General features: G+C 39.6%; 1 protein-coding gene across 1 annotated transcript in view; it reads right to left on the bottom strand.

Annotated features, from left to right (window-relative positions):
* Positions 1–16,422, bottom strand: part of LOC121297270 (dedicator of cytokinesis protein 2-like) — a 77,740-nt gene extending 61,318 nt beyond the window's left edge. Inside the window, 22 exon segments of the mRNA XM_041223479.1 lie at positions 2,241–2,375; positions 3,254–3,354; positions 3,452–3,471; positions 3,474–3,540; positions 4,241–4,338; positions 4,447–4,633; positions 4,876–4,979; positions 5,512–5,584; positions 6,045–6,143; positions 6,748–6,998; positions 7,234–7,310; positions 7,746–7,821; positions 8,129–8,264; positions 9,233–9,314; positions 9,692–9,849; positions 11,125–11,260; positions 11,425–11,573; positions 12,168–12,264; positions 12,663–12,718; positions 13,595–13,635; positions 14,373–14,456; positions 16,289–16,422. Coding sequence (XP_041079413.1) covers positions 2,241–2,375; positions 3,254–3,354; positions 3,452–3,471; positions 3,474–3,540; positions 4,241–4,338; positions 4,447–4,633; positions 4,876–4,979; positions 5,512–5,584; positions 6,045–6,143; positions 6,748–6,998; positions 7,234–7,310; positions 7,746–7,821; positions 8,129–8,264; positions 9,233–9,314; positions 9,692–9,849; positions 11,125–11,260; positions 11,425–11,573; positions 12,168–12,264; positions 12,663–12,718; positions 13,595–13,635; positions 14,373–14,456; positions 16,289–16,331 — 2,270 coding nt within the window. The 5' untranslated portion in view covers positions 16,332–16,422.
* Positions 16,423–23,867: the final 7,445 nt, after the last annotated feature.

A 23,867-nucleotide genomic window follows, 5' to 3' on the forward strand; every position in this document is an offset into this window, starting at 1 on the left:
TGCATCACCAGCATCTCATAACACTCACAAGAACTTACACAACAAATCATTTCTCTGTGGAGTGACTCTGACCAGGGCTGCCCTACTCTGTTGTCAGCCTGTTTAATATTGTACCTTGGCTAAGATAAAGCACATTGGAAGGTCAAATTTCCGAAGATTACCATTGTAGATGCCCCACATGTTTACAGCAAAACATTGCAGTCAAAATAACTTTCTTTGTTTGCAATCAAATACATCTGTTTTTTCTTTTGTGTGTGTAATAAATTGCCTTTAAGCCAGTTTGTATTAGATTACAGTTAGATTGCTCAATCTTTGAGATTGCTTGCATACTTTTAAGACTGCCGATGGCTGTATTGTTAACATATTGTACCAGATCTATTCTTGATAAAAATCTGTGAGGGAGTATGACAAGAATGAGGTTAATATCAATGTCAGTCATGTTAGGGCAATCCATTTACATAAAAGTGTAAAATGTCTGTGTTTGTGTCTGTTGTCTATGTTTGTATTAGTTTGTCTAACCCATCTACAGTATATTGCTTAATTAATATAGGTTCACTGTCCTATACAAATTTCCTGTTCAGTTAACCACAACTTGAAATGAATAAACCACAGTCATAATGCTGTGCAACTGTTCACTTGCATCCATCACTGATGGCATTGATGCTACTGCAATATGTTTTGTGCAGACAGTCCCTTACTTTGAGAACCAACAAAAAGACAGAAGAAAACAGTTTTGCTGCACATTTTATAAGTCAAGCACTCTTTCTTTTTTTTCAAGTATGTAAGATTTCCGAACCAAACATAAAACTGAAGCTCTCAGTATCACAGGAGAGCATATGGCTTAATGACAACTGCAATGTCAGAGTTGAGAAATGCAGACAGACTGAAACAAACAGGCCAGTTAGCACCTGCTATCTCCTTCGACAGCATCAAAACAATCTCAGCTAATTAAAGAAACACAGCTTTAATATGTTAATGCACAACACAGTTATGCCTTAGTTATGCAAACAATCAGATACCACACCAATATGCACACTGTGACTGTACTAAGGAACTGGGAGCTTATTTTCAGCAGCAGGTGTGGCAAAGAAGTTGTCTTTCTGTCTGTTTCTGCAGCTACTGTATCCATTTGCCATTAAGACATATTGCATTTCGTAGTTATTTAAAGGATGCTGTTGAAGCTAGGTCAGTGTTCGAGATGATGAATCGCTCTGTAATTGATCAACATCAGCTTCTGTTTTACAGCAAAAAGTTGCGCAGACGGCTACTGCATTGTTCTAAAACAAATCAGTGAGCAGTATGAAGAGCAATGAAGTTCAAAGCAGACAACATATACACAATCCTGTTCTCAGAATCAGCATTGGCCTCGATTACTTAAAACCAACCAGAAAACTGAGCATTCTACAACTGAATCAGGAGTTAGTGGTTTTATGAAACTGCAGTGCTTGCACCTGCAATATGTATACACACCCTCTCAAATGACGGATTTAATGGCATTCCTGACATGTATTCTGTAATATATAAAAGCTGCATGTTTTTGCCAACTTTTACTTACAGTGGAAAAGCCTTGAGATCTGACTTTGATAAATGATATGTTGTTTCCTCTTATGCATTCTGCTAAACAACCTATATCAAATCATGCTATCTTGGCTGATTGTGATTATCTAAGGAAGGAGTGTCTTCACTTCACTAAATGTAGATTAGAGATTCATCACTTGTTAATTCAATTTAGTTATATGGGACTACTCAGTGCATGTAGTCCACAAATATACAAGTAGGAAAAACACTGTAACATTTATTTAAAATAAATAAAATCAAATTTATCAGACCGTACCTAAACCAAAGTAGTTGGGACAGAACACAGTTCATATTAGTGATTTGAATACTGATCAGTCTGTACCAGACTCAAAATGCCTTGCATAGACATTGTTTAATGTTTTTGATACTTACATTTAATCAAAAATCAACAATAACTATTTGAATAAAACATACAGAGACAGCTGTAAACGTTGTACATGCACAGCATGGAACTACGATGTTAAAGTTCATTTCATTATGCATGCATTTTATTAGGACAGCACAGTTTGAATTATAGGTTAATTCAGACTACCAGGATTTAGAGTAGCATGTGGTTTGTGATTATGATACAATATAACACTGTTAAACTGACTGAGCCCTTTCTGACAACCTGTATTTCCCCAGATTAGCTGGAGCAGACCTGAGCTGACAGGAGTACTCACTGTGAGTAGAGCATGCGGGATCGCACGATGAACTTGAAGACATACTCCAGTGCTTTCAATGTGCGCAGGATATTCTCACACTGCTCACCGCGGCTCGAAGTGTCCAGATAGTTCTTCAGCACCAGCATCAGCTTCCTGTGAAACATGGGGTTTGGGGATCATTCACTATATTATCCTCTACAAATTAGAATGCAGCATTGAGTTCCCTCACCGTATCAATCCCCACAACAACTCAGGAGAACTGAAGGTCAGTGGGCATTCCCCAATCCCACAACCAAACCCAACTGCCTCTTGACCCCCATGAGCTACACAGTGGATGTTGCCAAGCTAGCAACCCCTTGGAAGACAAAGGTGAGTTCTGCAGAGGTCCGCTTCGAGCGCCCAGCCAGTAGGGGCTGCTGAGGAGGAACTGCCCCTGCCAATTCTGTCTTATGAGGTTAGATTCCATTAAACAGGGCGAATACTGTGCTAGCAAGGTATTAAGTCTATTTTTCCCTCTATTGAACTATGTTAATAAGGTATTTAAAGGAGACATATATCTCAGCAATTATGCACTTTCCACATTTACAAGAAAATGATCAGAATTGTTATTGAAGTTACAATAACTTAGAGCATTCATTAACTTATTACAGGTCGTCTTTACTGCACGCTGGTGCAATAAAATGAGAGGAGAGCAGTTTCCTTTGACTGGTTTTCTATTTCTTATAGATTTGGTTATAAGGATAGTATGCACCAGAGAATACAATTTTTATTTAAACACTCATGCAACTGGTAGAATTTCCTCTCCTCTTCTGCCCTCTTTTGTCAGCAGTGAGAATCACAACAGTGCTTTTCGACACTCTCAATATTCACTATATCACAATATGTACAATACAATATACAGTAAATATAGTTTATTCCAAATAAAGCTGAAGTTCAATTGTAATGGGCTGTCCAGTTGTGCTCCATGCTGACTGCGGATAGGAACACAGCCATGCAGGGAGACAGACAGACAGAAAGTAATCAGTCCTCACTTGTATGCCAGTGTAGCACTGAAGTGCTGCTTGATGTACGCCTCCAGGACAGTGTTGAAGTGCTGGAACTTCCTGTCAGCAATCAGTCCAACAATGTAGATCTGAGAAGGACACAGCATTATTATTATTATTATTATTATTATTATTATTATTATTATTATTATTATTATTATTATTATTGCTGCATGTAGCTCTCACCAAGGCATCAAATACCAATAGTCATATTCGTCAGTCTGGGAGTACTCCATCATGATGTTGAAAAGGGCATCTAGAGTGTCCTGAAGGAACTGGAGAGAGAGAGAGAAAGAGAGAGAGAGAGGGAGAGAGGGAGAGAGAGAGAGAGAGAGAGAGAGAGAGAGAGAGAGAGAGAGAGAGAGAGAGAGAGAGAGAGAGAGAGAGAGAGAGAGAGAGGTGCTCTTTAAATCAATCTCACACTGACTGCAGCTCAGCACAATTCACTTTGTGGCCTGTATTGGATACCTATGGGTCATATGCCCCACAACAGAATGCCATTTCTACTTTGGGCCAGTGAAAGGGATTTGGATATGTAGAAGGGTTGCAATAATGACTCTTTATAATATGATAATGTTCTCAGTCTACTGGTTCAGTTATGTTCGCAGAGACAGAGATGCACAGGGAAAGAGGGAAAGCTAACATGGCCACCTCCTCTTTGCTGGTGATCATTTGTTAGTTTTGTAGCAGTTGTACTCAATTGCAAGCAAGGCTGTTAACTATCTAAAAGAGTACTTTACCAATTGCACCTTATTAGTGAAATGTTTCTTTAGAAAGGGAAGAAATCAACAAATTGTTTAATGATGTCGTTCAATTGTCCTATTGCTAAAGAAACCATAATCTGTTTGTCAGAAAAACAAGAAAAATACAGACAAACATTTGGAACTGTGTATTCACAAAGCTACGAAATACACCATTTTTATTTAAATCATCTAAAAATAAAAGAACTTGAGACAAGGACATGGGCTTGTGTACCTTGACCACCTCTTCCCCATCAACCAACTTGAGTTGCTGCAGGTTATCCTTCAGCATCTCAGGTCGTGTGCGCCACTTCAGCAATCCCAGTAGTCCCACTAAACAGAAAGAGCGCATCACAAAACTGACCTAGTGGAGCTCGTGCAAGAGGGCTAGTCTGAGGATGCTTCTTGCATCTCTGGCTGTGAAGGTGTAAAAAGGGGTACCGTTCTGAGTGAGCTTGGTGGAGCACACAAGGGTGGAGATGATGAAGACATCTCTGGAGCTGAAGGACAAGCTGCCCACACTGCTGCTGCTTCGACTCAGACCTGTCCCCTTATGTTGATCAACCTGCTGCCGCGTGGAGGGCAGAGACAGGTAGGAGGCGACGTCTTCCATCTTCTTACTGTCTCCCTGTAGGAGAGGCACACAGGGCTCAGGATACAAGCTTTAAAACCACTGGTTCAAGAGGTGCCTACACAATGTTTTTTCTTGGTTGTGTGGCTTGGGAAACATGAAATGTGGCACTTGCAACAGCACCTGTCAATATCTGTTATTATTATCAGTAAGAAACAGAGACCATCTTCCTTTATAGGAAGAAGGCTGAGGGCATTTCAAGGGCATTTATAAAACAATCTATAAAAGATCTTTTTAACCTTGAAAATGACGAGATCGTGGCAACCATCTTTGAAAACAGTCCCGTCGTCTTTCATCAGCTTGATGAAGGCCATGGCGAAATTCTTCTCACTTTTGTCTTTAGCTGAGGAGTAAAAAACATTAAAAAAAAACAGTAAAACTTGAAACACATAAGGTTCAGTTTTGGGTTCTTGAGTAGACAATGAAAACACAGGTCAGATAAATAACTAATGACTAAAATACTCCTTTATTCCTCTAACTGAGGCACAAAAGTGCCTCTTTGCTGTTTTAAATATAAATGGAAAATAAGTTTCGAATTTTGTACTGATTCGTGATTCATGAGCCAGAGAGCTGCTAACATCCTAGGTCATCCTGGGTCATGTCTTACAAAAAAAAAAATGAAGGGGTGTGGTTTAGATGGAGGTCTGACATCACCTTCCTGTCTAGAGCCCATTTACGAGCGTTGTTTGATTTCTGCTAAAGTGATAAGAGTGTGCAGAGTGGTAAAATATGGATATGTGCAGCAACTCATAAATCATATTTTAAAGCACAAAATCTGTATTTCAAGAAACAGATGGCAAGCCTGGATCAAATACTAATATTATGAAAATAATACAGGTGCTTCTCATTGGACAGCAAATGAGATCCATACTCACACTCATGGGACGATCGGTGCCTAAACATAAAGCGCAGGTGTATCTGATGCATCTCCTCAATGGGTATCACCACCTAGTGGTTGGAGGAGCACAGGACTGTTTTGTTGAATTCAGAGTTAAACACATTTTACAGCATACAGTATATACAATATTAGTATCAATAATATTCAACTCTGGTTCAGTGGAGGAAAAAAATATTGGAAATTGTGTGTAGCACACATAATTTAAATGTTTAAATGGTTGTCCCTCAGATGACTGATTCGTTTTCATGCAAATATTATCCCGCACATGTTTTCTGTAATATGTAAAAGCTGTATCTTCCTCTTGCAAGTCAGTTTGAGTCACAATTGGAAAGTTTCCAGATCTTACTGACAGGGATGAGAGGTGGTGAACGGTTGGTAAGTGCTTCTGTATACTTCTGTTTCATGAGACATAGGGCACTTCTGGAGAACATCACTGCCATGCTATACCAGATTATTGAGAGAAGTATACCTCCAATCCAAACATGTTACACACTCTTGTACATCTCTTACCTTGATAGTCTCCATCCAGCGTGGTTGCTTCACCTGGTAATAAATGACAGACTTGTATTCGTTCACCGGACGGTCTCCAGCACCGAGGCAGATGGCTTGCTGCAGAGGATACAAAATGTGCTTTATTAGAATGACCTAAAAACTATGATACCTTCGGTTCGTCCTCTATCCCCAGTAAGATCTCATTACTAGATGCTAAAAGCAATATCTCTATGCAAGCCACAGGCAACAAGAAAAAAAGGGAACAGCTGGTACCACTAGCCAAAACATAAATTGCTACAAATATTTCTACACCACAGGATAACAAAAAAAAGTACTGAGTTAAAGTACCAGTAGCGAAAAACATGGTAATTCTAAAAGATACATACTAATAATATTAATTTGATATTGTTATTTCATCCTAATATTACTCTCTCCTCCAAGTTCAAAACTCACCTTAAGTTATTTAATCAGTGATTTTTTTTTCAAGTTCTCTTGCCACCACATACTAAATACAGTATAGAAAGTTAGCATGAAGCTCAGGTGGGGCCCTAATACCTGATGCACAGGTATCTGTAGCCAGATTTATTATTTTTTTCTAACACAAAATGACAATTAATTGAACTTGATTTAAACAATAAAAGTTCAAAAAAATGTAGTCCAAATCAAACTAGAACATTATTAAACCCCTTTCTAACCCAGGCCTGCTTTCAGGCTCTCTCACCGGGACCACTTTTCCCTCCTCGTCACAGACACACATGATGACCTCCACGTTCTTCTGGCTGGTCTTGTTGTACTTGTCGAAGTCCCCGCTCTGCAGGTTGATGTAGATGTCATTCCTGACGTCCCCTGGCATGATGATCTCAGGGAAGCCCAGTTTGCGTGCCACCACCGTAGTGCGGTCCACCAGGTGAGGGTAGTCCTTGCGGATCTGCACTATGTCACCCACCAACGGCTTCATGGTGACCCACAGGCCTGTGAGAGATAAGAGAGGCAGCTGTCCCAGTGACCACAGAGGAGGGTAAAAGGGATTCTACAGAAAGACTATCTTTGCCAAATACCAATGAAGATCATTCCTGGATTCCAGGGAGGAGTGGGGGATCTTATAGCAGTGCAAGACGGTCAGAGAAGGTCTGATAGAAAGGCATCCAGGTTTGAACCTGTGATGCAATGAGCGAGAGAGACTTGTGAGGAACTGATATAACCATACCTTGCCCCCCACTGTCTCCTCGAGATGCAGTCACCTTGTTGAGCAGCGAGTGGAGAAAGTCGTTTTCATTAACAACCCTGCATGGAGAGAGAGAGAGCGAGAGAGGGAGAGAGAGAGAGAGAGAGAGAGAGAGAGAGAGAGAGAGAGAGAGAGAGAGAGCAGGAAGGGGTAAGGTTAAAGTAAGGAGGATTAACTTTATTATAACTTTAGTGTACTTTATTATACCTTTTTATTAGTTTATACATTTGTTAATACTTATTTACTAAATAAGCTTAAAAGGTGTCCCTTAAAAATAAAGCATTACAAGTTGTTGTAGCACACATAATTAAAGCTTTGTGATTTATATAACATTCATAGTTGTATAACTTGAGGTATGTTATTTCAAGGATTTTTTTTTTTTTTTTAATAAAATATGTTTTTATGTTCGTGACAATATGAATCATAATGAAACCACCAACAGTCTATAACAACAATGGGTTTGATGAAAAAAACCTAAATCTTTGAAGACCTACGGATGAAAGGGAATGAAGTATTGCTTTTCCTCATCGCTTTCCAGCTTCCCCTTGATAATGTCACTAATGTCCATCACTACAAGAAAGCAGGTCAGAGAGAAACAGACTGAATAAAGATTGATCCCTCCTTGTGGCTGGCCATTGAAAGGGGGTCCATCTCCACTTGCAATTTCTATAGCCTACAGTAGGCTTTAACCTCAGCAGGAGAATTATGGGAGTGGCTACCTAGCAACTGTATTCCTGGAAGCATTTCTGCCATTCTCAAACCAAAATGTCAAAAATGACATTGCATGTTTGATTGATTTATATACAGTAGGTGGGTTTGTACTGTTCAGATTTTTATGTGTTTTACATACTGTAATTTGGGAGGACTCATACTTTACCTGCCACTCCGAATGGTCTCCTCAATCCCATGGTGCACTTCTTCAGGTTAGTATCCTTCAGTTCCATCCTGCCCACCCTCACAATCTGGCAGATAAGGTAGATCTTCTCGCGATTCAGGTCTTTATTCCCCAGATCCTGAGAGTAATCAATTAGTTAGTGTACCTGATTCACACAATCAATCAATCAATCAATCAATCTTTATTTTATATAGCGTCTTTCATAGTGGACCACCATCATAAAGCACTTTACAAGATGCAGTAACGACAAGAAAATCCATAATACTTCAAATACTGCATAATACATGATATGATATACAGTAAAAAACTAAAGAAAACAAACAAAAAAACCCCACAATTGATTATCTATTAAATACAGTGGAAAGTGAATAATACATTATAGTAGTGGGTTGTGAAAGCTTTAACTTTCACAGTCTGTACTGGAGTAACATTGTGGGCCCCATTTTCAAACAGATGACATTTTTTGGAAGGACATAAAAAAAAAAAAATACAGTAGAAAACTATCAAGAACCATATTGATGGTTAATTAGAGTCCCGTTAAAATTGATGAAAATGTTCAAATGCAATTGAGTCAGTTTTTCTTTTTTTTTAAATGACTAGCATATGAAAAGTTATTGAGTCAACTGTTAATGGCATTGTTTTAAAGGGGAAGAACCAAAGCCACACACAGTGTTTAACCCCACAGTACGTATGATCAAATGTAACAAACAATATTACCAGAATATTTATAAAGCATTGGTAAATGTTGTTTCAACACCTTGCTCTATATAATGTCTAATACATTGTACATAACAGCTTTATGTATACATTGCCCTAATATTGAAACTACTGAAAAACATGAATTACGCATACCACACTGTCCACATTAAATTTGAGCTCCTTTTTATCAACTTAAAACTCAATTTAGGAGATGACTTTCAACGCTGAAATAGTAATTACACATGTAGTGGTCACAGTGACTGGCCATGGCCTTGTGAAGTTTAGAATTGTACAAGTCCAGTTTAGTGAGGGTCAGTACACGATCTGTATTAGGATAGCTGTGTTTCTATGTGTTGGGGTTGATATGGTCCCTTGATGGTCACTCACTGTAAAGACGACCTTCAGATTGTTGAGCATGTCGATCTCTTTGGGGAATCCCTGGCTGCCCCAGCGCACCAGGTAGTTCTCGCTGTGAAGACGGAAACACAGGTATAAGACGGTGTGGGATTCTCATGATAAACTATAGTGATATCCATCTGGAATCTGGCAGTACATGTTGTTTACACTTATTGATTGTGCCAGCTTCACAAAGAAACTCATGCTTCCATTTAGAAACTGAGTAATTCTAATCAGCATTGCTAAAACATAGCTCTCCGTTTAGTAAGCAATACAGACTGCATTAAATAAAACTTCAGGTTAACACATATAAAAAGGACTGGATGTATTTAGTGGCTGACATCTCAGAGTTTAGAATAATTTTCTAATGAATGGCTCAGCATTTAGCAGTTGCATACTCTGCACCTGTTCACAATGTTGGACAGCAGTTCTTTGCTCTCTGATCACTACCTGATAATGGCCTGTTTGTGAGGGTCATATAGGGACATAAAAAGCTCAGCATCCTCGCCGATCCGGCACACAAAGTTCCTGAGGAAGACGTAGAGGCTGTGAGTGGGGGAGGACTGGATCCTGGCCGAGATACCCGAGTGGTCTGTCTGCACATTCGACTGCATGGGAGAGAGAGAAGGAGAAAAACTACTGCTAAGCAACTTTCACTCATTAAGCTAGGACAGGAGGACAGGAATTAGTTTGTTTGGGCAATGCTTTATTTTAAGTGGAATTTACTCTGCATTTAGGAACCTGGCAGCCAGTTTAGTTCGCTTCCTGTAAATGATTGATAAACACACTGCATAAAGCTGCACAATTTCTTTCAAATGTCTTCAATGAAAAAGACACCAGCTGCATCAAAGATCAGAAATATTTCTATCCACTACAAGAAGAGGACATTTCATGTGTCATTAGGTTTATATTTAATTTTAAATTTTTTTTAATTTTTTTGTTTGATAATTAACTGATGGTGAAAATAGAATGTCTTTAAAAGACATAATAATTAAAAAAAAAAAAAAAAAAAACCAAAAACTAAATATTGTACAATATGGCATTTACTGTTTTTCAGGTAAGAATTTAAATATTTAAGAACATTTATTGTATGATAACTAGATAAAATGACAAATTGTGCTTGTGACAATGCTGTTTTTCTGCTTTAATACATATGGCGTAAATCGTGAAATATCTTGAAATATCTATTTTTAGACCGTGAAATGCCTGAAATAACCATTTTTTTTTTTTACCATGAAAAGATAAAGCACGAGTAAGGATATGTGTTATTATTGTACCTGCATATAGAATGATGTATACTTGACACATTATACCTGTCAGACCATGTAAGACTTTCTAATAGCTTCCAATGCATTGTTTTAACATGCTCTCAACATTAAGTTAAACTTAGTCTTAAAGAAAACAAAACCGTCTGACTATGTTACATTTATAGAGAAGAATGCTTCAGTCTAAGAATTGCTTCAGTGTGGTTGACTGTGGTTACAGGTGCTAGTCCCATCAATAGCTGCCTGACTGTGACTGCATATCTATGTAAACTAGGATTAAACAAGTTGTAGATATGTATCCACACTGCCAGGCATTAAACTGACCCCTCATTCAATTGCAATCATGTGACAATGTGACCTTTCAACTCTGCTGGCTCCAACTTCTTTACTTTACTTATATCTGCAAAGAAAGGTTGAGCCAGCATGTTGAAATATTTCATTGTCACATATTTTACATGGAAAGAGCTACTCTGTTCAATGCCTGGCAGTTGGAATCTTCTAAGCAAGCTCACAGCCTAGTAAAGTCTAGTTAAGATAGATATAAGAAAAACAAGTTTATTTTGAATGCATGTATTTTAAGTCACTGGTACCTTAACAGTATTACAGTGCATTACATACCATCTCCTCTTTAATTCGTTCAGAGATTTTAATGGTTGCCTCCTCATGAGCTCGGAACAGGCTGATCACGCTGGTGTCTTCTGGATCTAGAATGTTCCCATTCTCGTCTCGAACCACCAGGTCCAGCTCCAGAATGCTACAGAGAACAAGTAGATTGATAGTGTAGGCTGATAGCTTGAGACCGTTTCTTACGGACCCCGACTGGAACTGATGTTGGAATGGCTGTGATGTACAGTAACAATCTCAATCACTCTTGCTATCCTCCTTCAATGAAACAGATTGAGAGTCAAGGCCACCTACTTGTTCCCATAGTCGATCTTGGAGGTGACCTTTTGCTTGAGCTCCTTGTACTCATCCTTGGGCAATGTCCCAGACAGCAGCTGGGAGCGCCACTCCATCAGTTCCCACATCATGCGTTGCACCTGCCGCCACTTGTCCTGCTTGTTGGTCTGCAGAGGTGAGAGTCACAATACCTTTCAAACTGTAATGCAGCTTGCCATGAGAGACAGTCCTAATCAAGTGGCACAGGGTGACAGTGAAGCCAAGAAAGCAAGAGTCATTGTGGTTTATGTTGGACCAACAAAGAGGGGTATACTTTAAACAGATTTATTTTTGCTGTTCATGATACCTCCCTTGGGCCTATTTTCTCCAATACATGTGGTTAATGTATCATCAACTACAAATGCCACCCCAGAATATAGTCCATTTCAGTTGGAATGATCTATATGTTTTAGCTCAGAGTGTTTTAAGTGATGGATGATTCATATAAATGTTTTGTATAATTCTGATGGCCGTTTGGCTACTGGGTCATGCAAGTTTCATAAGGACAGTTGAAAAACATAAAATAAAAATGGTGTTATATCAGGATCGCATAATAAATGATCTCAGGATCTTGATATAGCAAACCGGTATGTCGAGATCACAATATTTAGACAATATATTGGAATAAAAAAAATCTAATTCTGCAGACATTTTCTGTCTTATGAAGAAATAATAAGATCAGAACATAAGCTACTACTCTTTAAAAAAAAAAAAGCTCTTACCACATACAAGTGTTTCCATATGCTGCCCCACTCCCTGAGGGTAGTTGTCACCTCCTTAACCAGGGGCATGTCTGCTGAGGTCACACACTCCTGTTCCCTGCAGACGTGGCGGGGGGGGGGGGGAGCGGGACAACGACATTGCGTTTTAAAACAAATCAATACAATCAGAGGCAATAAAATACAACAAATACTGTGATGGTTTAAAATATGCTACAACACAATTTCTACATTTGCTTTGATTTTGCCTGTATTATTGGCTTGTGTCATTCCTGTGCACATTTTTCTTCCTGTGGTTGGCTCCTAAACATTCCTGTCACAGCCATATTTGGCTCAATTCCATGTGATGGCATTTTGCCTTTGCATTCTCAGGGGCAGTTCTGTGGTAACCCTTATTTTTACACAGCATTTATTATCGTACACTATATGGATAAGCACTATAATTGAGTCCTAGCCCATATAAAAAATAGTCAGAACTACAGAGAATTCTTTCCTTACCCTTTCATCTCAACAATCACCTCCTTCACATGGACAAAGGCAGCTGGAAACACACCCTGTACGACAAGAAGGGGAATTCACATCAAACACACAGCCATCCCCATTACAGCAGTATGCACTCCACTGTTACTCTACATCCCATCACTGTGGACAATAATGCACCCCCTGGGAGGCAGTTAATGGCTCTCAAAGGCTTATACAAAGATATACTGAGGCTGGGGATAGACATATAACTCACAATAACAGTCCAGTGTGCAATTTGTGTGATTTTCATGGAGAAAAAAATCTTTATTATCTTTGAGAGCCATCACATTATTATTTTTTTTTCCCCAGAAAAGCCCCCAATAACAGCTGTCATAAAGGAAATTAGCTTTCTGACTGTACTCCCTGATCTATAAACAGTTGGAAATAGGGAATTCTTTTTCTGAGACTCACTCAAAAGAACTTGAATTGAAATGGGTTACACATAGCACAAGTAAACCTCTCTTGAGCTAAGGGTTCTGTTTTAAAACAAGAGGTACACATGACCATTGACCTATAAGAACCAAGCAAAACACACACATGACTCACCGTATCTAAAAAGAACAAGCCACCTGTACGAAACAGCCAAGTAAAAAAAAAAAAAGGAATGAAAAGGGGCCATAAATTAGAAACCCAGACTTGGCTGCTTTTGGAAACTTATTTTACTTGTTTAACTTTGCCTTTTTAAATCATGACGCTTTTTGAAACCTAGGCCTGTATTTTCCAAATTGGGCAGCTATAGGCAAATTGCCCACTCCATAGCATATGTAGGAAGCTGGAAAAAAAGGCAGTGAAAAATTGTAGATATTATACATCTACCCATTTTGATTATAATAGTGTTTGCTGTTTTATCTATTTTCTGTGACACTGCCAGTGAAAATAAAGTCATGAATCATCACTTTAAAAATTACCTCACGTGATTTGTTTTTTGTCAAGTACCCTTTGAACCAACCTAAAACCAAAAGAGAAAAAAAATTTACAATCAAGATTTTCACAGTGCTTTCAAATAAAATGGTTTATTTCAGGCAGTGTTTCATTACAGGGTGTATTTAAATAAAAATCCATGCTCCTTTGCATTCTCATACAAATCCCACATTTTATGATGTATATAAAAACCAGGTTAAATGGTCATATTTAGGTTAAATGCATGGAATAGTACGTCAGCACTGAGGGTTGAACCCGGGTCCCAGGTTAATGTGTTGTCTACAATGCCAGAAATTATGTAAAGTGATGATTCTGGTAGGGAACTCATTTTAACCTTAGATCAAATCACATAAATATGAAGCATATCTTATGCGCTTCCAGTACCAGATCAAACCGTCAGTTAGATAGCTAGTATCATATTTGTCCTTCGACAAACAACACCTCTAATGACTGGCAAGGAAAAGATTTATATGTTACCTCAATCTATTACATCTCTGATGTGCACCAGAGTTTTCCTCCACCTGCTTTTTGGGTGTCTAATGTGGGAGGGCAGCTACCCTGCCCACCTGCCCATGGCTTTGCCATGCTCAACCTCTTCACTTTGTCTGCAAGTTGATTTATACCCAAAAGGCGAGGCCAAATGCTGACGAAAGTTTCATAAAATATTTATGTTGTAGTAGTGTTGTCTAGTCTAAGCTTTATTAAATAATATAGCATGATTTTCTGACTGAAGTCAGGTTCCCTTTTTGCATGTGTTGAACTCACCCTCACAGGTCTCCTGGATGTGGACGGTGTCCCCAATCTGAAGGGACAGATGTATTTCCCCTGTCCCATTGAAATTGTAAGTTGCTGAAATAACATGTAAATGGATTATATCACTGAAAGCCTCAAATGATTTAAAGTACACAGTATCCTTTTCCAAATACCAATAAAAGACCACATGCTTTTCTTACCAGTGCTCATTGGCTTTACTGAACTAATGTATTGTTACAGCACACAGAATACCACTGTGGTGTAATCTTAATGAGATCGACAAAAACATGCAGTAAAGGATTTCTGTCTGCACAGTTGCAATGCTTGATCTCAGAGCAATATTGGTTTACAAAGATCATTTGGAGCCTTGCCAAGTAAGCTATCAAGACTAAGTATAGAAAGTTGATCCTTTTCCAAGTCATCTGCTTTTGCAAAGAAAAAAAAAAAGGAATGTTGCAAAAAATGCTGTACACTTCAGCAAAACATTGAGCATTGTGGTTTCTGTATACAGGAATGACTGTATACTAACATTACTGTGGTGGTTTTCAGTGTGGGATTGGGCGGTTCAAGGGCCCCACAGTAAATTAGATCAACCGTGACCCCACACAATATGACCTATACACTGTAAGTATTAAAATCCATTTGCAAATGCAGTTTTTTTTTATTTTTATAATGCCCTATAAATACATGAAGTATAAAGTACTGATTCATTATTAATACATTACACAATCATATTTGTACAGTGCAAAGCTCATTGGGCACATGTACAGGGAGTGGGGTCTGGGTCGATCCCATAGTTTGTACATCCCAGTCACACCACTGGTACTCAGTATGTGTGTCTGTCTGAGATTCTGTGTCAAAGAAAGACTTCCTCTGTGACTTCCTACGATTCGAAGCTTTCAGCATTTCTACAAATATAATAGTACAAACTGGTTGCTACATAGCCTAGCTCTCATTTTGCAAACCCAAGCTCAGCATGAGGGAAATGAGCCTACATCTCTGCAGGCACAGTGTGTATATATATAGCTGGCTCTTTGAACTAATATGTGTGTACATGGGAGAAACATTGGTCTTTAATACCACTGCTGAATCCGTTAACCCTGTCTTTGTCTCAGCATGCCATCATTGTAAAACATGCAATGGAAAGATGCTGCAAGAGACTTTTCAGATCTTGTTGTATTGTTTGTTTATGGAGAACCTAAATCATGTTTAGCATTTTTCAAAAAGAAAAAAAAATGTACCCAATATAACTTACAATACCAAGAATACAAAAAACACAGATATTTATGTGGCTTGTAAGCAGCCTTAAGTTTTTGCGTAATTGTTCTAATAATGATTTGCAGAAAAAGGCTTGTAAACTAGCTGTTAAGTTTGATACTGGAACACACAAACCACCAAATTGTGCTCCTTGCTTACATTGTTTAAATAGAGGTCGTTGTGTTCGTTTTTTCCCCACATAAATCTTGCTTTTCCCAAGTTGCTAATTGATTGATCCAAATGCTTATATACGTACTCTACATACACGCATGCACGCACGCACGCACAGCCTATACAACAGTGCAACCTGTATAAATTCTGTATTCTCACCAAATTATAAAAGTCTTACTGCTTGTCAATGTGAAACCCTCCCACTACTGTTATATGAATTTGAAATTGTGAAGTCCATTCCCTCCCTCCCAACAAAGCTGCACAGAATTACACTGTCTTGACCAGAATGAAACAACAAAAATAACAATATTTTTGTATCAAAGACTTGTAGCTGATAGTCAACATTCAGCCATCAAGCACCTGCCCACATCCTGTGCTGAGGAAGCCTCACAGAGAACTATAGTACTTCCTTAACCTGAAATAAGAATAATTTACTGATACAGAGAGAAGCTGGTGGTAACTGCATAATGTCTATCAACAGAAGGTGCCATTATCCTTACCCACTCCATATTTCTGCTCCTTTGACCTGCTCCATGGTGCCATCTTTTAACCCTTGCAATGCCAGGGCCCTCTCTCTAGCACTCTTTCTCTCTTTCTCTTGGTGTGACAGGTTTCCGTTCTGTTTCTGAACGCCTCACTTCTGCGTTTCAGTGAAATCACTCCTCCCCCCTCCTTCCTTCCCTTTCTCCGAGTCACAGTAGTCAGCATCTGTCTGTGTGTGTGTGTGTGTGTGTGTGTGTGTGTGTGTGTGTGTGTGTGTGTGTGTGTGTGTGTGTGTGTATTAGCAACAATATATATGACACCAGTTTAACAACTTTTTGTAATTATTATATCAGCTCATTGTTTTTATCAACACGAGTTCCAGAGGCACTGTATATGTTGTGTTTTAAGATTATAAAGAATGGAATTTGTTATTCTTGTGTTCACAGTATGCAGTGGCACGTGTAACAGGGTGGAGGCTGGGCATGATAATGTGACCCTGCGCACTGCAAGCAAGTGTCTAAACCACAGGCTAGTTTGCATCATTGTTTTTAATTTTTTTTAGAGCTTTTAACCGCATCTCATCTCACCGACAGGATTGGACAAAATCTTTATCACACAACACTGCCCATTACACATGTTTATACATGCCTGTGAATTTGATTGATTAAAGTCATAAAATAAGGAACATTTGGTAGTTGGGGAACAGGTTGTCTTTGTGTAGATTGTGTAAGTTCAGTTTTCTAGCAGTTATTAATGGGAGTTCCTGTCTTTCTGTTGCTAGGGTTCTGGGGTTTCCCCTTGCTGACAAATACAGAACATAATAGAAGGTCTTGCAGGTTTTACTAAACACAGGGACTATAAACAGACTCAACTGGGGAAGAGAAACATTTCAATTATCAGTGTAACGTGATCTTTGGAATAATTATCAGGCGCCATATATACACAGTCAAATCTCAGAGAGGTAGGTTTATTTATTTTTCTTCTTGATACAGCAGTAGTATAGATTTAGCAGGGCAGACTTGAAACCAAGAACATGGCTGCTTGTTGATCTCTGGTTCGCTTACAGCGTATGTAAATATATATATATATATATTGTAAAAGATCCTTTCACTTTTCACGGTTCGTTGCCCCTTTTAAGACCAGACCCAGGACACGGAAATGGATTTTGAAGCGCTTATGCGGACTTGAAACTGAGAACATGGCCGCTTGTTTATCTCTCGTTCGCTTACAGCGTATGTATATATATATATATATATATATATATATATATATATATATATATATATATATATATATATATATATATATATATTATCAATTATTTAGTAAACAAACTACACTCACAAACTCCTGATGTAGACAGGCTTTGGTAAGAAAGATTTCTTGTTGTTTACTGTTTCTGCCTAACCTGTGGCTATTTATTTCAAACTCACATTATTTCGAGAGTGAATGAGCTTCTCGTTAACTAGTGTCTGACGTCACCATCTTCTTCCTCACTAACTTTCCGTCTACCCCCGAAATCCAGTGTCTCTAAATGGCCAAAATGCTACATATAGAATTAAACACAAATGAACTGAAATATACTGCTTACATTTTTCCAGTAATAGTAATAATAAGTCCTGTGTTAACCTAAAGGCTATTATATTGTTAATTCCCAACGTGTGTGTATATATATATATATATATATATATATATATATATATATATATATATATATATATATATATATATATATAATTCTGCTGTTTTTTAATTCTACATCTCTTTCCCTCCCTGTAGAAGAAACGTCCTCATTTCAACAAATATATTTTCAACAAAACGTACATAACAAGTTATCTAACAAGTAACAAGTTTTTTTCTCTACTTCTTGAACAGTTTAAATTATTTTAAGTACTCAGGTGGTTTAACAATCCTGCCAGTCTTTGTGGTATAAGCAGGTGTGACGCTCTTGGACCCTGCAGAAATACCATCTTCAGGTTGGCCAGCTGGTGGTTCATTGTTGTCTCCTGTTGGAACTGGAATAGCTGGTTCTGGGACAGCGGTATCATTGAACTCATCAGAAGGCTCTGTTGAGACTGGGTCAGCTGTCATCAGGGATTGAGGCAAAAGTGATCTGAAGTCAGATATGAGAACAGCTGGAAGTTCATCTGGAACTGTATTTTCAGTCCCCTGTGTTGAAGGCATATGTGGAGCTGGTGCTACAGGAACTTCAGCTCTCTTGGATAAAGCATGCAAAGGATTGAAAACACGATGGTGGTGCAAAGGTGGAGGCCTAAACAATTGGACTGGTCCTGAGTTTTGGGGAGACATGTCTGGTGATCTGCGACCTGCAGTCACAGAGCTATTAGCTTTGGTGATATATGGTTTGAGCCGATTATAGTGTACAACCTTACTGAGTTTTTGTGGGTCATGTGGGTCAGTCATTTCATAGGTGACTCCATGGTGATGAGCTTGGCTACGAATGCAACGGACAACTCTGAATGGTCCTTTCCATCTTGCAGCCAGTTTGTGTCGTCGGTGAACTGGATCATTCATCCAAACCAGGTCGTTGGGCTGGTAAGGAACATGTTATACCTTCTGGTCATAGTACTGTTTTTGACGAGCCTCTTGATATTCAGCTTCTTGTTGAGTGGAGCGAAAAGCTTCAGAGAGTTTGCGTTGGAGACTTGTGATGTATGCTGCTGGTGTGCCAGGAGTAGCAACTGATGTAATTTAGCTTCTCTTACATGAACATGGAAGAATGGGGTATAACCTGTGCTGCTGTGTACACTGGTGTTATAAGCTATTTGAACCTGTCCTAGATGTTCATCCCATTCAGTTCCTTTCTGGTATAACATTTTCGCCAACTGATCTTTTAGTGTACGATTAAATCGTTCCACTAATCCATGTCCTTGGGGGTGGTATATTGTGGTTTGAGTTTTGTTTATGCCAAAAAGAGTACAGTTGCTGAATGAGGTCTGCTTCAAATTGACAGGCCCTGATCTGTATGGATCATTTCTGGCAGTCCATGTTCCTGTACATACTGCTCAAAGAGACATACAGCAATTGTAGAAGCTTGTTGATCTTGCAGTGGTTATAAATTAACATATTTTGAGAAGCAGACACATGGTGCAGTGAGTTGTGAGGTCCTTGGCCATGGTGGGCTAATAGCACACATCCCATGCTCGCAAGATGTCCTGTCGTGGTGTGACCATGCAATTAAGTCATAGCTTCTTCTTTCAAAGATTCCAGCACAACTACTAGTAGTGCACTTCCTTTTCCAGGTTGTTTCTTTGCTTTCTTGTAAAGAATGTTGCATGAGATTACTAATTGCGGATAGACATGCCATAGCTTTTTGAGCGCTGGTGACTCATGCTTTATTTCCCTGTATGCAGGCCATTGTCTTTGACGTTTCCACTGGAACACGTAGCAAAGAAGTGGATCATGCTGCTGCTTGTGAGCGATATCTATCTGTGCATTTCCAAATAGTTCCAGAAGTAAAACATCAGAAATAACCGTATTGATATCATTGGTTGATGTTGATATCTCACGGGTGTCTACTGGGACTGAATGCATTATTGGGTCAGATGTAGGTGTTTCTGGTTTTGAGGGCCGACGAGACATTGAATCAGCATTATTGTGGTCCCTGCCTCGTCGGTACTGAATTTCCCACTGGAACAAGTCAAGTTCAATAGCCCATCTCGCACGTTGACCTGTAAGATCTTCCTCTACAGGTAGTTTCTTGAGACCCATAAGAGGTTTGTGATCGGTGATAATTACAAACATGTTCCCTCAAGGATAATGCCGAAAGTGGCGCACTGACCAGACAATAGCCCACAGCTCTCTTATAGGCTGACCAATTGCGTTCCGCCTGGGTCAGGACGTGGCTGGCATAGGCAATTGGCACAGAGCCAATGGCTTGAAGAGATGCATCTGTATAAAGGGTAAACTGCTGTTGAAAGTCTGGAAAAGCCATAATAGGGGGACTGGTCAAAGCCTTTTTAAAACACTGAAAGGCTTCTTCACATTCAGAAGACCACTTAAATGGAACATTCTTCTGGGTGAGCTGGTGAAGTGGGGCAGCATGATATGCAAAGCGAAGCACAAACCGTCTGTAATATGAGCAAAGGCCTAGGAAGGCACGAACTTCCGTCACCGATTTAGGTGTAGGCCAATTTTGAACACGTGCTGTTGATTTGGGATCCGGCTGGATGCCCTCAGCTTATATCTGATGACCTAAAAACACAACAGAGCCACGGAAGAACTGGCACCTCTGATTTTAACTTTAATCCCACCTCTCGGAAGCGACTGAAGAGCTCCCTAAGGTTGGAGATGTGCTCAGTGAAGTTTCGTCCAAAAACAATAACATCATCTAAATACACAACACATTTTTGCCAATGCATACCTCTCAAGACAAGCTATATGAGCCTCTGAAACGTAGATGGTGTATTACAGAGTCCCATAGGCATCACTTTGAAGTGGTAGAGGCCATCTCCAGTAATGAAGGCTGTCTTTTCCTGATCTTCCTCGGACACCTGAACTTGCCAATATCCACTACAAAGGTCTATGGTGCTGAAAAGTGTAGCTCCTGCTAATGCATCCAAGGTGTCATCCACCCGGGGTAATGGAGGAGAATCTCTGATGGTAACTGCATTGAGTTTGTGGTAATCAACGCAAAATCTATAACTCCCATCCTTTTTGCGGAGAAGACCAAGGACTGCAACTGGGCTCAATGACATCTTGGGCTATAAGCTGCTCAACTTGCTGCTGGATCTCTTTTCGCAGGGGTGGCGGTGTTCTGTAGGCTCTTTGTCGGATGGAAGGCACATCATGCATTCGTATAGAATGTTTTACTAGGTTGGTTCTTTCTAAGTCACCAGAATGTTTACTGAAGAGATCCTGATATTGCGAAAGTAGCTGTTTAGCTAACTGCTGCTGTTCTACAGTAAGGGGGGTCTGGTTCAGGTCAACTAGAACATCTAATATGGCTGATCCATCTGTGTAAATATGATTGACAGGTGTCTCAACAATCTCATATTCACCTTCTCCTACAGGAAAGAACTGTCCCAGTGAATGAGTGGGTTGGAGTTCCAAATCAGCTCTTGTGGAATTAAGGATTCTGATCATGGTTAGTCCATTGTCTACAGCAGATACAGTTCTGGCTACCATCAATCCATCAGGAAGTGAAGTTGAGGGTTGTAATATCCCAAAGTAACCATGTGGAGGGACAGCAAACTGGTCATAGTTCTCAATCTTGGCAGTGCTGACAACTTCAGTTAAGGCATGCACTATTACAGGTGAGTAAACAGAAAGGTTACAGCAAGCTGGCACAAGCTGACGGGATCGCTGCAATGGTATGGCTTGGTCTCCCAGTCGAATTTGACCCTTATGGGCATCAATTGTGAGTCCATTCTTCTCAATAAAGTCCCATCCAAGCAGTACAGGTTTGCTGACATTGCGAACAACCCAGAAAGTATGATGTGTAGTAGCATTCCCAAGTCTAAGCTGCAACTGGACAGAACCTAGGGTGTCGATTGGATCTCCCGTTACAGCTCGAACAACAATGTAATCTTTGAACAGAGGTCTCTGTTTCAGTGCTGGTACTTCTTTCTGAAAGGTTTCACTAATCAATGAAATGCTAGCACCTGTATCAATCATTGCACTTACTTCTCTGCCTTCAATGATCAGCTGCACAAAAGTAGTGGGTGGATCTTCAACTAAGTCACACATGTCCTCCACTTGCCCATCTCTCTTTAGGGCCAATGTTGTAAGGGTAGGAGCTAAGGAGTGACCCTCCTTCTCAGCTCCTAATAGTTTCTCCTACGCTCTGGGCTGGCAAAGCGAACTCGGTTTTGATGTTCTCTGGAACCTGGAGAAGAATTGCGTTTTTCTGCATACCTGCGATCATCTGGTGGGGCAGGAGAATGATCTCTCCTATGATGACAACAGCAGGGGCTGGAACTGCACTGTTGCTCATAAGACCTTGATGCATATGGGGGCCTTTCCCTATAGGTGGAGTAATGAGAAGGGCTGCATCCCTGTAGGTCTTGTAAGCACTCTCCTCTGATCTCCCTCTCTGATCAGTTCGGTATGTTGGTTGATAGTCCTGATGTGATCTGTAGAAGTCTGGCTCATAACGGTGTGCTCTTTCATCACGAGCTGGTGAATGTGGTCTGGCACCCCTTGTGTAGTCATGAGTGTGAGGAGAACTTGATGAGTATGAAGCAGTTGGATATCTGTGGTATGGCGTTTCAGAGCCTCTTGGATCTCTGTTATCATAATGGCTCCTCTGGTGTCGGGTAGTTTCCACATTCATCCTTAGCATTGCTACTTCGTTTGTTATATGATCCACTTTCTGCATTATATTCAGCTCCTCTCTCTATGCCCTGGACATTGAGAGCAACTAGGGTCACTGAGGTTGGAGTTTGACTGGCCATTGGTGTCACAGCTGGTATTGCAGGATTGGTAAATAAAGAGTTAAAGATGTTCAGTGCCCGCTGTGCCCTTTCACACTGGCTGGCAACACGAATTGCATCTTCAATTGTATCAGCTCCAAATTCTTGTACTTTCATCTGAAGTATTGACTCAAGTCCAGCAAGGAATCTACGAAATACTTCTCCATTTATAGCTTCCCTACCATATCCTGGGAAGGCATGCAGTACAAGTGTGCTGAGCTCTGCTGCATAAACCTCAAGTTGTTCATCTGATTTGCGTGGTCTTGCATTGAGAAATGTTTTAATAGTCTGCAAATATTGATCTTGTGTGAATACATTTTGTAGGTGGCGTTTAGCAGCTTCATAATCTAATTTAACCTGGTCTGAAAGACTATCCCAATATCTAAAAGCTGGGCCTGCAAGTTTGGATGGTAATATTTTAACTAAGAGTTCAGGTCTCATATTAGTCGCAATCTTGCATCTTACTTCAAACCTCCTTATCCACTGACTGAAGCTTTCATTGTTTTCTCCTGTAAAACAGGGAGGCAGTTCTGTTTTAAATGGTAATGGTGAGATCCCAGTATCTTCTTCCGCCATTGCTGACAAGCAAGTCTGAGTCTCTCTTTTTTTTTTTAAGTGCTCGGCAATGAAAACAAGGGGATAAAACATCTCCATCTGCTACCACCAAATCTCTGTAGTGTGGTCTTTGGAATAATTATCAGGCGCCATATATACACAGTCAAATCTCAGAGAGGTAGGGTTATTTATTTTTCTTCTTGATACAACAGTAGTATAGATTTAGCAGGGCAGACTTGAAACCAAGAACATGGCTGCTTGTTGATCTCTGGTTCGCTTACAGCGTATGTAAATATAATATATATATATATATATTGTATAAAGATCCTATTCACTTTATATATATATATATTGTAAAAGATCCTTTCACTTTTCACGTTCGTTGCCCCTTTAAGACCAGACCCAAGGACACGGAAATGGATTTTGAAGCGCTTATGCGCTATTTTTAATAAACACAAATGAATACAAACAAAACAAACAAAACAGAAACAAACACCTAGCTCTCTTTTCAAACCTACTCGATTAACGGGAACCTTGTAATTGCACAGGCCAGGCACTACACACTCCGTAACTTCCAAAACTGTGATGGTGGTTTATGTTTGGTGGA

The sequence above is a fragment of the Polyodon spathula genome, chromosome 22, assembly GCF_017654505.1.
Source record: "Polyodon spathula isolate WHYD16114869_AA chromosome 22, ASM1765450v1, whole genome shotgun sequence".
Classification (NCBI taxonomy): Eukaryota; Metazoa; Chordata; class Actinopteri; order Acipenseriformes; family Polyodontidae; genus Polyodon; species Polyodon spathula.